The sequence below is a fragment of the Stegastes partitus genome, unplaced genomic scaffold (assembly GCF_000690725.1).
Source record: "Stegastes partitus isolate 25-593 unplaced genomic scaffold, Stegastes_partitus-1.0.2 Scaffold147, whole genome shotgun sequence".
Classification (NCBI taxonomy): domain Eukaryota; kingdom Metazoa; phylum Chordata; class Actinopteri; family Pomacentridae; genus Stegastes; species Stegastes partitus.
In genome coordinates, this window is record NW_007577878.1 from 527,573 (window position 1) to 542,155 (window position 14,583).

Consider the following 14,583-nt stretch of genomic DNA (forward strand, 5'->3'; position numbering starts at 1 on the left):
TCTACAAAGTGCTTGCCAGCTTCCTCCCTGCTCATGTGATTTCCTGGCAATCTGCCAGACCCCTGTGTCTCCGCCTCCTGCGGCCCATTATGCCGTTGTGCTGCCTGTCCCGTGTGAGACAGGAAGCAAGGCCCTATGGACAGTGACCTCACCACAGGAAGAGAGCAGAGGGTGTGTGTGCTGTGTGTTTGCAGAGTTGTAGTCCTCTATTCTATTGTGCTGCTGCAGGCACTGCACAAAAAGCTTCAAACACAACTATGAAGATTTTCAAAGCAATTTTTAATGTGTACATGTCCAGCATGGCTTGTTAACACACTCAACTAGAGGTGAACACACAACACAAATGTATAAAATCTTACATTTTCTAAAAAATAAAATAAAATAAAACAAAAACACACACTAGCAACCAATCCAAAAACTAATTGGAATGTTATTAACAAAAAAATGTATCAAGTTTTGAGAGAAAAAAATGCACAAAGTAAAATCAAAATAAGACAAATTATCAGACAAACAGTAACCTCAAATGTTTTAATCGGCTACTGCTTTCTTTTTTCTCCCCCTCCACTTCATCCCAGGAAGGGATGAGGGGAGTTTTTTTTGTTCTTTTGTCAGAAAATCACTGAACCACTACTCAGCCAGTAATGAAGACAGAAGGTCACAAGGATCTAGTGTGAGTTCCACTACTGATGGTCAGTACAGAATTACTGAATCCAACAAAATCTACTCTCTACTGTAGCTGCAGTTAGTGGATGGACACAGTTTTCCTAAGCTGGCTGCTAAACAGTTTCAAAGCCTGTCTGAAGCACAATGAGAGCTGATCCACTGCACTGGTCCGGGTCAGAGCGATGACACAGATACTGAGAGTCATTTATCAACCATTTTTTTCTGTTTCAATCCCACGGCGAGTGGTCGAGTTAGCCAAGTGACCATTTAAAATGCGTGGTTCCAGAGTGGATGGAGCTCAGTGAGCGACTTGAGATGCACTCTGGGAAAAGAGAGAAGCATCCGGACAACCCACAATCCCTTGGGCTCGAGTCAGTGCAAGCCACAAAATCGACTCAAATGAAACTGAAACAGAACACAGTCTGTCACGTTCAACAGATTTTTTTTTTCTTCCTTTGATCTTTTTCAGTCTGTTATTTATTGATCTGGTTTATCCCGGTAGAGTTTGGGATTTCGCACAGGGCTGATGCAATGACTTTTTGAAGCTTGCAGTTATTAGCAGTGCAGGAATACGCGGTGACAGTGGGAAGCTAAAAGATAAAAAGTACATAGTGTTGGGAGGACAGACACAGCTGCAAGAATACCTACTTTCTGAATGATTGGGGAGACTTTTAACAGAGATGCTCATTAAAAAAAAGGGGGGGGAGGAAGGCTTAGCATGCAGTGTTTACAGAAACACATCCTGAGAGAGATGAAAGCTCAGACAAGCTCAGCATGTCCTAACCTTACGAAAACTTTGCATCAAGGTCCTGCACTTCAAAATGAACAAGGCTGTAACATAAAAGAACTTCCTCCTTTGCAACCTTGAATGCGGCATGTTGTTGTCCAGGCCGCATTCAACAAACCAAAAAACCTGACAGGTACAGTGTTTTGTAAGTGAATCCCTCCACAGTTGCTGAACAAACTGACTTTGCAGAGTGACACTAGATGTCGGGAGAGACAATAATGTGTTTGTGTGTCTATTTATTAGGGAGAGAGAGAGAGAGAAAACAGGGGGGAGGAGGAAGAGAGTGGAAGAGAGAGAAGGCCATTGTTGTTATTATGATCCCCTCGGGCTTAGAAGGCTGGGCTAAGTATGCCGAGGGGTGGGGATAGAGAGTGTGGGAGATTTACAGTCCGAAAACAGGCCTCGCTTATGGCAAGTAGAACTGATTAACTGAACACCTCCACACACACACACGCGCGCGGGTGCACGCACAAACAAAAATGCATCACTCAGCCTTGAAAGATTTCTTTCCAAACCTTTCAATATTTCTTCTCTGCTCAGTGTCCTGAGACAATGGACTGAACTAAACTCAGTCCTCGTCAGTGTTGTCTTAGAAAACCTGCTGAAACAGTGATTTCAAGGAAAGGAAAGTCAGGTAAACTTGACTTTTTCCACTTTGAAGTGGCCATTTTAGCTTTGAACTCCCTGTGGCTCTGTGTTTGGCTGTTACAGAAGCGAAAAGCAGGTTTGATAAAGAAGAGCTCCATATATAACTTTGTGTCTAGTGCAATGAGTCGGCAGTTTCTGAGCCTGTCCAGACGCTGAGTACTTACTGATGTGCCTGTAGGACCAATGGAAGAGCAGACAGGACAGGGGACAGCAGAGAAGAGGAGGGTGCTTTTAACACTGATTAGCTGCGTCCGCCAACCCCCTCCCTCCACACACACACACAACCCTGATGATGAGGAGGTGAGCGATGGACATCGTTTCCTGGCAACCGCTATCGACCTGCCTCAGATCAATCTCCAGACTACTGGTGACGGCTGAGTCTGTGCTTCCTTCTCTTCCTTTCACTGTTCCATTTAACTTTAACTCTGTCTGCATAGGTGTCTCACTTCAGCCTGTTTTCACCTTGTGGGAACCCTAAGTAGTGTTCATTCTTCAGTCTGACTGGCACAGAGGACTGAGATGAACCTCAAATGCGACCAAAATGCAGGTTTTCAAACATGTAATTGGGCTGGATAAGCACTTTCCTAAAAAAGGTCTGTCACCTACTGTAAACTGAAGTTTTATCTTTGGGCAGCACTGTTGTGGAGCTAGCAGTAGAATTTGGGTCACATGGGCTGTTGCCAATACTCCTTTTCCTCCCACCCCTCCTTATTCCTGAGATCCAAACTTTGCAAGTTCAGGGAGACGAGGTCAACCTCCTTCCCTCTCCCCCCCTCCCCCCTTTCCTTGTCTCAGCTGCAGGAAATTCAGACTCTCCTCACCCTCCCTGTCCACATCTGTGTAACCTGAGCCGGGTGTGCTGAGCCCTCCTCTCTTAATGCTACTTCAGATAAGCCTTCCTCCCATTTATATTTGAAGTCAAACTTCAAAAGCCTTTCACTCATACTCATTTTAACCTGCTTTTCAGACTTGAATTTATGATACTAATAATAATAGTGATAATAATTTCACATTTTTCGCTGATGCTACACAGCACAACATCCTCAATCTTACACATTTTAGCCCCGTTAGTACTATTCAACAGTGTAGTAATCATTTTACAGATTTTCAATATATGGTTCCATGACATCCAATGGTTTCTATTAATTTCCGCACCATATAAAAATCAGGAAGCGGACTTTCATGAGCTACATTATGATTGCGTTTAAAGTTAGTTTTCAAATGAAAATATACTTCAATGGTTGATATAAATGGTTGGAAAAATACATATAGGCATGTATTTGAAAATGGTTGTCAACAATTTAAAAAAAGAGTATGTTCCTTTTATACTGGTATTATGGGTAGTTAAGATATTTCTTTGCACATCTTCATCCTTTCTTTGTTCGTGTAAGATGAAAAGGGAGTGGAAAATGTTGTGATTTGGGGAGTTCAAAGTTTAGAGAAGAGGTCACAGGGGTTAACAGCATTTGCACACACCTGCTGTTATTTAATGAAGAGGATTAGTCTGCGCTCACATGAGCCTTCATGGCCCGAGCCCACCCTGGTGCTTACAGATATCTTCACAGCAGCAAGTCCACAGGTCATCACTTGGGTTTTTTTTTTAAATTGTCCTTTTAAAAAACACTAGCAGTAAAAACCCCATTATAAACTGCATGGTACATTAGCTGCCCTCTGTGACTGCTGTGTTGCATTTGTGGTGTTACATCCTGCCTGAAGTGAAAGGCCATGGTTTGGCTTAGTTTCTGCCTTGTTTTATGTCTCACATGTGCAGACGCAATGAATGCTCCTTCTCTTCACACTGAGCTAAATTGTTACGTTAACCATTAGTCTGTCTCCTCTGCAGCATAAAGAAAAGGTCTTGGAGTTGACAGAAAAGAGGCACTCTGAGAATTAGCCTCGTAATTGAAAGCAAAGGAAAAAGGTCCCCTTTAAAGTCTGTTTAACCTTTCAACCACAAAGGTCTTTAAAAAGTTTCCCAACAAAGAAAAGAAAGAAGGTAGACCTGTTGTCTAACTGTGCAAACACAAAATAAAGACAGAAAATAAGGCAGTAGTGATCTGAACTTAGAGGATAATTACAATTTGTTACAACTTGGGTCTTACTTTCATAGCCATCATTTGTCCTGTAAATAACATAATCATCATAATAATTCCTGACACCGTATCTGGGATTATGGTAAAACTTCCACAACAAAGCCTGATGGAGGAGGAAACATGACCAGTCACAGTAAGAGAAACACACTTATTCCTTTGCAGATGTGAACACAGACAGCTGCGGACCCCAGTGAAACCATAGTTGTTAACATATTACATTTTACGTTGGGAGGACCATCCATGCTAAATAGGTTGGATTCCGTCTGTGGATTTCATGTATGAACACTACTGCCCTGGTAGCATAAGCTGTGTGGACCCCAATTTTTGGGCTGCCCAAGGGCATCTTGTGGAGGGGTCCGCATGAAATCTCATGAGGCAGATGATGAACGTCACGCAAACCCTAGAAGACCCTTGTGTACATAAAATCTAACACTGGCCCTAAACAAAAAACATATGACGTGTTCATCAGCAAAATTTGGTTTGTAGCTTCCTATTTTGCATTGAGACATGACAGTGGTACTGTTCTTGTCATCTCACCATCCACGAAATGTGAACTGTTTTTCCAATGAGACCAGTGTTGTGATCAGCATCACATAAACTTCTTCTCCCAGAGTCTGCTAGGGACTGTGTCGTAACTATGCCCCAGGTGCAATAGGGTGCATGCCTGGCAGTAGTGTTCGTGCATGAAATACATGGACAGTCCAAGTGGACTCCAAGTGAACTGGAAAAGGAAACTGATAGCAACAACTACATGTTCGTGGTGTCTGCAGCTGTCCATTTGTATCCACAAGTCATGGCTTAATGTCAGACTAGTTCGTCAAACAGACAGTTAGATTCTAACTTTGTTGTAAGCTAAAACCAAAAATTAACACTCAATAGAAGTAATCATAATTGCATGCAAAAGCCATGTGTTTCTGGAACGAGAAAACTGGTCTATAAGACGGTTTATAGTGACAAGAAACTGTAATATGTAATAATTTCACTGTCTGCCTTCATTTTATTTTGGCCAGCTTGGGGTTTGTTTTAAAGTTTGTATAATTAGCATTTTTTTTAGAACATCCAAAGATATCCCGATTTCAGCACTTAATATGGCAGATGTACGGCGATTACTACCATTGACAAGTGAATAAAACAGCAAAAATAGAATTGAAGTTGCAATAATCCTTTGAAACTGAGGCACCTCTCATTTGACTAACAGAACTCTTGATCAACCTTCAGAGTTACAATCACAGCCAAATCACTATCTTTGAGAGTCAAAGAAGAACATTATCTCAGCTAATGGCAGGTCTCAAAATACCTCTTGAGTCTAAACTATAATGTCTGACCAAATCCAGTTTCTCTCCAAGCTACCATCCAGCCCTGACATATTATACTGCACAGAAAAGGAAAGAAAAGGGGCACGATGAAGATGATGAGGGAAAAGAAAGAACGCAATTGAACCTTAATTAAAGCACGGAGGTCTGTCTACAAATCTTTTGTAATTCTTTGCATTTCTTTCTTTTGTGGTAACTGAGATAGCATAAACAGATGTCAAGTTATCAGTGAGGAAAATGCCCCTACTGAGATTAGGGGAAGGAGGAAGGCGGGGCAGACACTGAAAAGAGAATAGAATTGTCTTCCTGGTTTAGAAATAATAATTATAACAACAACAACAAAAAGTCACACAAAAAGACCCAAAATAAAAACATAATGAAAAAAAAAAAACTGTGCAAACTTCTCTCATATAAATAGACTACAGTCACCGCATTGTAGAGCACCATGGGAGACAGGAGGAGGTTAGGGTGGTGTGTGTGTATGCGTGTGTGTGCAGTACAGTATTTGCATGGATCTACTACCACATGTACTACGAGTTGCAGGAGCCACTGAGCACAGACACTTGAGACAGATGGATCACTGGGAGGAGGGTTGGATTAGAAGAGGTGGGGGTATCTAAGGTTCAATTCAAGTTCAAAGTTCAGTGCCCCCTAATGTCAGAGGTCAGACCCAGTCCTGCAGCGAGCGTTTGCAGTGCACCAGCAGCCGCGGGGCCCCTTTACTTTGCAGGGTGTTGATGATGGCATAGATGAGTCCCAGGATGCACAGCACCAGGACCAGAGGGATTGTTACCATCAGGATGTTCATGGTCCGCTCCTCGCTGTCATCCACCTTCAGCACCACATCCACCTCATTGGTGTCTTCCTCACGACCTTCGCGATAGTCTTCTTCGTCTTTGTCGTTGTCTGAGCCTTTGCCCGTGTCTTTGTCCGTACCTCCACGATCTGCTCCATCCCTGTCTTTGCCTTTGTCACTGTCACGTCCTACGTCTGGATTGAACGGTGGACGGTTTACATCTGGGTATTTGCGTCCTGAGTCCGTGTCCGTGTCTCTGTCAGGATCCAGGTCAACGCTACAGCCCATGAAGTCTCTCAGGATGGACTTGGGGTACCCTGGTTCGCTCTTCATGCGGTGGTTGTCAAACTTCCAGTACTTGGAACCCTTATAGAAGAAGGTGTACGCTGAAATATGCAAACAGAGCAGAACTCGTAAGCCAACATAACAACATGAAAACAGACAATCTAACTGAATAAGCCTCAATGACCTGCTAGTGGGTTGAAAGGCATGTTATTTTATAAAATCGCCAAAATTACACTACTGCTCACAGCAGAAAACTGTAAAACAAGGAAGAAATATTGTATTTTAAACTTTCCAATGGTCCTTGAACTAATTGTGTGTGACTTTCAGTTTCATTGGTAAAAACAACCAAATCTAAGCCAAATATTGTGATTTTCATCAAAAGCACTTTTCTCATTGAAAAATGTGACAAAAGTAAACTGTACAAAAAATGTAAATTCTGTCCTCGGCGGCACAACTGAGTAGTGATTTGTGATTAAGACACAACAGACACAAGAAAAATTCACAATATAAAAATAAACAAAAAATGTAAGTAGTAAAATATCTACAGTAAGTAGATTCACCATTTTTTTCACCAGCATTAGTGACACTAGTGAGCACAAAATGTTTTCCATAGTGATTCCGGAATTTGTAATTTTTTGTAAAATAATTTTAAGAAACATTCAGCTTTTATATTTTTAGGATTTATGGCATTATGACCACACAAAAGAGATTTTTTGAGTTACCGCTATTTCTAGCCATGATTGGGCTGTTTTAGAGGTGCTGGACTATACATGCCAGTGAAATATTACCTAGATTCTGTTTGGGGTTCAGAGCGTCAGTAGTTTGATATTCAGAAAATCTTGCCAAGTCTTAAAGTACGTGAGATGATTGCCACTACTTCTATAATAATAAGTTGAATAAACAACAAAAGCTGTAATTTTTAGAGGTGATAGTAAGCAATAAATTGTTCCGTAATTAACTTAAACATTTTACTCAAAATTGAGTGTCTCAAAAATATTTTTTGCCTGAATGTCAAGATGTGATCTGTCTTTAATAAGGATTCTGTTTACCAACCAGATCACTGCTCTCAGTCTCACTCCAACCAAGCACAGTAGAACAAAAAGCACTTCACATGTCAGGTCAAATTTATTTCCCTCCAGACATAAATGCACACATGCCATCCCCTCTCCCTCCTCACGATTTAATGACCACACCCTGATTCATTGGTTCAGGCGTGTCTCTGTCTGCCATTGACCCTCTTTGCCTTTTCTCACACACAAACATACACAGAAACCACTCTCCTTGTCTCAGCTTACCGCCATCATCGCTGAGAAAGGCCCCCTTGGGAGAAGAGGGCACTGACGATCCCCAAACGTTGATTGGCTTTGGGTAGCCTCTGTCAGCTGAGCGTGACTGCTCGTTGAAGCGCCAGTACCTGCAGACAGCAGCGGAGAAGATGGTTGCTCTTGTTTATCAACTGTCTAAACAAGAAAAAGAACATTCAAATCTCTTTTGAGTATAAATACACAAACAGGCCTAAAGCCAGTCGGTCAATTGGACTACGCTTAGTGAGGGCTTATGGGGTTTGCAGATCTACAGTGCTGCTATTTGTCTGTGAGTATTTGTATACATATGTTACCTTCATGTTTGCGTTCTACAGAAGTGCAAAGGATGTTTAATATGTTCATAAATCTTTATAACTTTTTAACCAACAACTGTTCAATTAAAGCTTCTTTTTTTCCTCCGCTACAGCTTAATACACATGAGGAAGTGGAAATTCCTAACATAAATTAAGAAGTCTATATATGGAAATAAAAAAAGATGACTGAAAAAAACAGCCAAAACCCATTCTAAATAGACACTGTGTAAAGAGTCAACAACTAGGCTAGTTAATGAGTGCACACACACTTTATATAAAAGACTGATGTCGTCTCCAGTTCTGTAAAGTGAAGCCAACATGGAACACAGTGCTTTAAATTAAGCCAGAAGTGGGCAACTTCTCTTATATAGAAGTCTGTGAGAAAATACCTGCACTTCTGTCTCATCTGTCACTACAGTAAACATTTTCCTCATAAGTTTATGGTGTCAATCACTACTGCTAGAAACTATTGAATACAGCATAATGTTCATTTTGTAAATTATGGCCCCATTTAAAATAAAATAGGCGATTAGGGCGGTTCTACTTTGTGATGATTGTGCATAGTGTTGTCACGTTCTCCAGTCAGCCTTCTGTTCAGCCTTTGCTCATAATGTCAACTTTCAAAAGACCAAGATGACCACAACCAAATGCCAAATTTAACTTTGTCCACAACAGTTGTGCACAACTCAATGGGCAACATTGTGGTCACTACGTCCCTCTTTTTCTTACAGTCTATGTGCAAGCTGGACTTTGAGCTAATATATGTAACATTTTAGAATTACAAATCTTAATTTCACATAGCATACATATTCCAGCTGAGGAAATAGAGAGAGATAGAATGCCGTTACTTCTGCAGGAATTTGGCCATAAAACCAAAAAATTTGACCCAATGATGGAAATCTATACAACATCAGTCCAAATATGAATAACCTAAACAGCCCATTTGGTTCATATGTCCATTTCAGTTTTTCATGTGCACAACTCGATTGAAATAAGCAGTCAGTGTTTATCCAAAGAGAAGGTGAGCTCAAGCTGGGTCTGCAAAAGGCTGTCCCAACACTCTCAAAACTATTGACAAACTAATACAAAATATACTAATATACTGGGTAGCAGATGAATAATAGTGTTTTAATGGGAAGCTGATGTGCTGTGGTCTACCAGTCTTACCAGTCTCCTTGAAAGAAGTAAGTGTAGCCGGATGGCTCCCACCAGATGGCTGTGTCTATTCTGTCGTAGGGAATATCTTGACCATAATCAACCAGCTCAAGTGGATATCCTGGTTCCAGGTTAGCCTCCCTGAAAAGCCAGAATCTGTTTCCTGAGGAGAGGAAAGGAAAATTGCTCAGTGATTCTTTTTGATGCATACATTGGGACATTCCCTGTCCACTCCCACTCATAACATGTATGGACTCTGGAAAGTGTTAACACACACAATCAAAGTCTGTGTGCCATATACATTTGGCTTTACCCACATCATACACATTCAAGAATTTATGTACACAGACACAGTGTGACAGAAATAGAAGTGCTTGTGTGCACACATTTCATTTGCTGGCAATTCTGGATAAGAACAATCCCAGAATCCAAACCAGCATTTACACGCACTTGTAAATTATAAGAATGCGATAATGATTTGCTGGCAAGCAATCAAAAAACACAGCAGAAGCGAGTACGACATTGTTGACTATGGGGTTTGGGTTTGGCTTGTAATCATCCATTACGAGCGGCTTGTCTCATGTCAGGCTAAAACAGACTTCTCGCTGAAGGGAAGGTTTTATTGTTTTTTCACAGTGTCAGACAGGGGGACTCTGTTCCTCCATTACATCTCTTTTTGGCTTCAGTCAGCCCCCCTCCTCCAAAAAAAAAAACCCCACCAACCCATTCATCCACCCACCTACAGCCGTTTGCTCCTTGTTTAAAATGAAAGCTCTACATTCAGCATCTGGAGAGAACAAGAGGTTGATGCAATGCTTCCCAGGGTTCCTGTGTTGCACAGCTCTGATGTAAAATCCCATGACTTATTCCAAAGCTGTCCAAGTCCATGTCAAAGTGCTTCTATGACCAAAGGTTTTGTTTCCATCTTTCTGTGCTGGTTTTCTAAAAGGACAAATAGTGTTGTTTGTGTTACAGCTGGGCTCGCTTCATATAAACACTGCTGTGGATCCTGGTAATACAACAGCGATGGAGCTGAGTTGGATAAAAAAATTCTTGCATGTTGCTATGCTTGCTGCATGTTAAAAACAGACAAGCCTGTTAGTCTGAGCTAACTTGCTGTCCTAACTGGCCTTCTCTCACTTGACATTTCTTACATTGTAAAACTTGGGAAATTTTACCACAAATATATATATAATATATTTTTCACCGTAAAAAATCTGCCCTAATCCAAATAACGATAAGATCCAAGCCAAAGTGTAAGGAATGGGTTACATTCAGTGTAGAACATACACTATGTTGGTATTTGGTGTCCAAACTACAACAAAAGTGTGACTCCCCATAAAGAAACACCAAGCACACCACTGCAGGGAGTAGGAAGTGACAATAAGAAAATCCTTTTTCAGACGTGGGATAGGTGACACTTCTCCTTCCTCAGTCTGTTAAAGTGTTAAAGGTGTTCTGCCCTTTTGACATAAGTGGCTTTAACGTTATTTTTTTTCTGGCTTCAATGAGAGATGCCCAAGAAAGTGACACAGAGAGCCACAGTACATTCGCGTCACTTGTCATATATGTAAAATTAGACATTAATCAAGTGACATGCAGAATAATGCACTAACAAACAAAAGACCGGATACAAATCCATTATGTAACAAATGATTTAACTGCAGCTAATAAACTGCGACTGTGTGTGACAGCTCACCTGTCTGAGGTAAACAGAAGTACACAATTTGACAAAACGTTTGATCCTGGTCCACCCTGTCTACATGTCGCGGATACATTATAGGAAATTAATGAGGTTACTGCTGTTTTGATCTGTGCATATAATGCACACAACCTTCTTTGTGTGGAAAGGCTAACATGGGCCAACTGCTGATTATTGCTGCTCAGAGAAAAGACTCCAACAAACAGCTGGAAGCTTTGCATGACTATCTGGTAATGCAACTGCATACAGTTCAGACTTGTGATTCAGAAACGTCACTAGGTCTGACTCGGTAGCATTGCTGTCATGAAAAATGCCCAGGGTGCTCATTAGACATGAAGCCAACTCGTTCAGATTAAGGGAAAAGGGTCTTTATCTGAAAAGGGCTTTAGACACAGTGGCAGGTGCCATTCCCACTGACTGATGTGAAATGCATGCTGGGAGACTTAAAGTCAAAACCACATGTCAGTTTCCAAAGTAAGCCCAAGAACAAAAGCACATTTAGGCAGTTGAACCATTTTTGGGTTATGAATGATGATGTTTCATACAGGAGCACAAGCACAAGATTGAGAAATGACTGCTGTCGTCAGGGTAACAGAAAGAACTTCACTTGACTGGTTTATTTAAAAGTCCTAGTAACAAACACGTCACTGTTGTGCATGTTCCACCTTGTCTTGTGCTCTCAGGACTCGAAGTCCTTCCTGACTTCTTCTTTTGTCTTGCTCTTCCATTGCTAATGGCTGTTAGACCAGTGTCACACTGAAAGATATGCTCATGACATCAATCTCCTCATCATCAAAAGCTGCCCCAAAGCCTGTAGCTCCCTAGATCAAATAGCATCAAAGGCGGAGTTCTTCCTTTTTCATTCAACAACTTTATCCACTGTTGCTAAAGACAAGCAGCTCTCAGCAACTCGCATTATAAATAATAAGTTGTGCTAAAACAGTTTTATACTTTTCATGTAGAATGCAATATACAGTTGTGACTCAATGATCCGACCCTTAACAATCTGAAAACCTTGCTACCCGACAAGCTTTTAGGAAAAACGAACGGAATGCACATGCGTGTTTAACTAAAATTTCATCACGATATTTCAATTTCATATCATCCCCGAACATTACACCGGTACTACCGTACACAGTATGATATGGCCCAGCCCGAGTGTCACTCGTTGCTATTGTAGCACTGCAAACACTACAGTCACACAAAGTTCACGTCTTTCTCCTTCATGCTAAAAGGCAGCTAAAGGCCTAATTTAAAACCTAGACATAGTCCTAAAGGTTTTTGTTGCTACTGAAAGTCTGTCATGCTCTAAAGGCAACAGCAAATAATACCAGAGAAAAGATATTTGGAACAGGCGCACTGAAGACATTGCTGTTGACTGGCAAGAGAAGTATGCATATTAGGGCAAGTGTGAGGTAACCCCACCAGGTACAAAAGGCAAGCCATTAGGCCACAAAAATAGCAAAAATTAAATAAATCATTGAGTTTGTGTAATTAAAAAGTTTTTTTATGATTTCAAATTGCACAGAAAATGCACAATTACTAGCACTTACTAGCTATTCCATGAACTTTCCTTCACAGTAATTGGCATGTAAATGACAATAATGCCATTGGACTCCCCTATTGGTTACAGTGTACAGATATACTTGCAAGGAAGATAATGGATGTAGAATAGCATATGAATGAATGAAAATCAGCATCCATCTGTGTGTTTGAGTTTCTGCTGCTTACCTTTAAAGAAGACGAACCTGCCGTCATGTCTTTCATAGGCAGCATCTATGTCTCCAGGCAGACCCCTCCAGAAGTGACTGATGGGCATGGGGTAGTTATCTAGAACCCTGTTCCTACGTACCCGCCAGAACCAACGGCCCTGTGGAGACAACATTAAGAAATATGTTTTTGAGTGGGCATTGGTTTCTTATGGCATTTAATTAGTCTTTACAAAACAAACATATAAAACAGGCATACAAGGTGTGTCAGAAAAGCTCCAGGACTGGTGTCACAAAAGATATATTTCAAATCCAAACTACAAAGTACGAGTTTTCCCCTTCAGACGATCAACCAACACATCTACAAAGAGATCCTGCGGCGTTTCCATCGTTCAGTGCGCAAGAAGAGGCTCAAGTTGTAGCAGGACAAGTCGTGGCTGCTTCACAATGACAACGCGCCTGCTCACAATGCCCTGAGCATCTAGCAGTTCCTGGTTGAGGACAACATCGCCCTGCTGGAGCAACCTCCCTACTCATTCCACCTGGCTCCGATTTTTTCCTCTTCCCCACGCTTAAGGGGGTCATCAAGGGGACCTGTTTTAAAGATGTGAACAACATCAAGATGGCTGTGACGACGGAGCTGTGGAGGATCTTGGAAGAATCCTTCCAGGAGTGCATGACGACATGGCAGAGAAGGCTGGGAAAGTGTGTTAGACTCCAGGGGGATTACTTTGAAGGGGAAAACTTGACACATCTCGTACATACAAGATATGATTGCACAGATCAATATGCACAAGCCAAAAACCATCGTCACGAAGGAGTGTTTCTTCTCTACATGCACAAACGTAGCCTCACAAGCACGAGGATGTGACAAGCATAAGCTCAACCCCCTAATGCACCTACAACTGCTCAAGATTTTCCTACTTGTCAGTTTGACTTTTGAGAATTAACAGTGTCTGATATTGTCGCTCCTTTGATTGGTCACTTTCAACACCCAGAATTTGCAGCCTGTCTCTTCCCCTCTGACCTAAATAAATCACCTGCTGTAGCATGTTTCAGTTCTTGAATGATGTTAACAATGACCCCTTTATAATGTGAGTGCTGAAATGTACTACATTGCTTACATAACCAATCAAAAGACACCCCGCAAAGCTTCCAAAGTCTCAAAAGTATACCCGATGAGGAAGCAAGTGGTGGGCAGTTGCACATGGAGCAGAAATGCAAGGAAGGTTTTCTATTACTGCTCTGTGAAGTCCTGTTGTGTTGCATGTGCTTGTATTATGTATTGTTATAGTTTGGGGGAACTAATTAAGTGTAATAGATTCTTGTCTTGTTAGTTAATCCTTTGAAAAAATAAATAAACGTTTCTCTTTTCTTCTGTCTTTTTCAATTTCTATCTGACACTAAAGACCATTGAAATACAGTAAACCCAAAACTAAAATGTCAGAGTTGACAGAGAAACCAACTGACTTCGTATGTCATTCTACACCCTTTAAAACATTTATTCCAATAAGAACATGAAGTGTGAAAAGGATACAGATGGCTGCATTAAGAAAAAGGTATTAAGTCACTTCTCATACGTCAGCTGAATTTAACTATTTATCCAACTGATGTCAGATAGTACTGTTGTAAAGCTTCTTTTTCATTGTGCCAAGCTGACTGGACTCTGCAGCATAACTAGGCCAGAACGTACAATAAACTAACAATAGCAGAACACTAGCTGGCTAATAATAGTCAGTGTCCGCTCTGATGGTTTTATCATGTCCTCTTGTTGCACTCTCAGTGTTGTGACAGTCCGCTTCCAGATAACTTTT

The 14,583-nt window shown here is 41.2% G+C and overlaps 1 protein-coding gene across 1 annotated transcript in view; it reads right to left on the reverse strand.

Moving 5' to 3' along the window:
• Positions 1-260: 260 nt before the first annotated feature.
• Positions 261-14,583, reverse strand: part of mmp15b (matrix metallopeptidase 15b) — a 34,508-nt gene continuing 20,185 nt past the window's right edge. Inside the window, exons 7-10 of the mRNA XM_008279193.1 lie at positions 12,792-12,930; positions 9,371-9,521; positions 7,881-7,999; positions 261-6,686 (exon numbers count right to left, since the gene is read on the reverse strand). Of these exons, the coding sequence (XP_008277415.1) occupies positions 6,169-6,686; positions 7,881-7,999; positions 9,371-9,521; positions 12,792-12,930 (927 nt within the window). The 3' untranslated portion in view covers positions 261-6,168. The remainder of the gene's footprint in view (positions 6,687-7,880; positions 8,000-9,370; positions 9,522-12,791; positions 12,931-14,583) is intronic.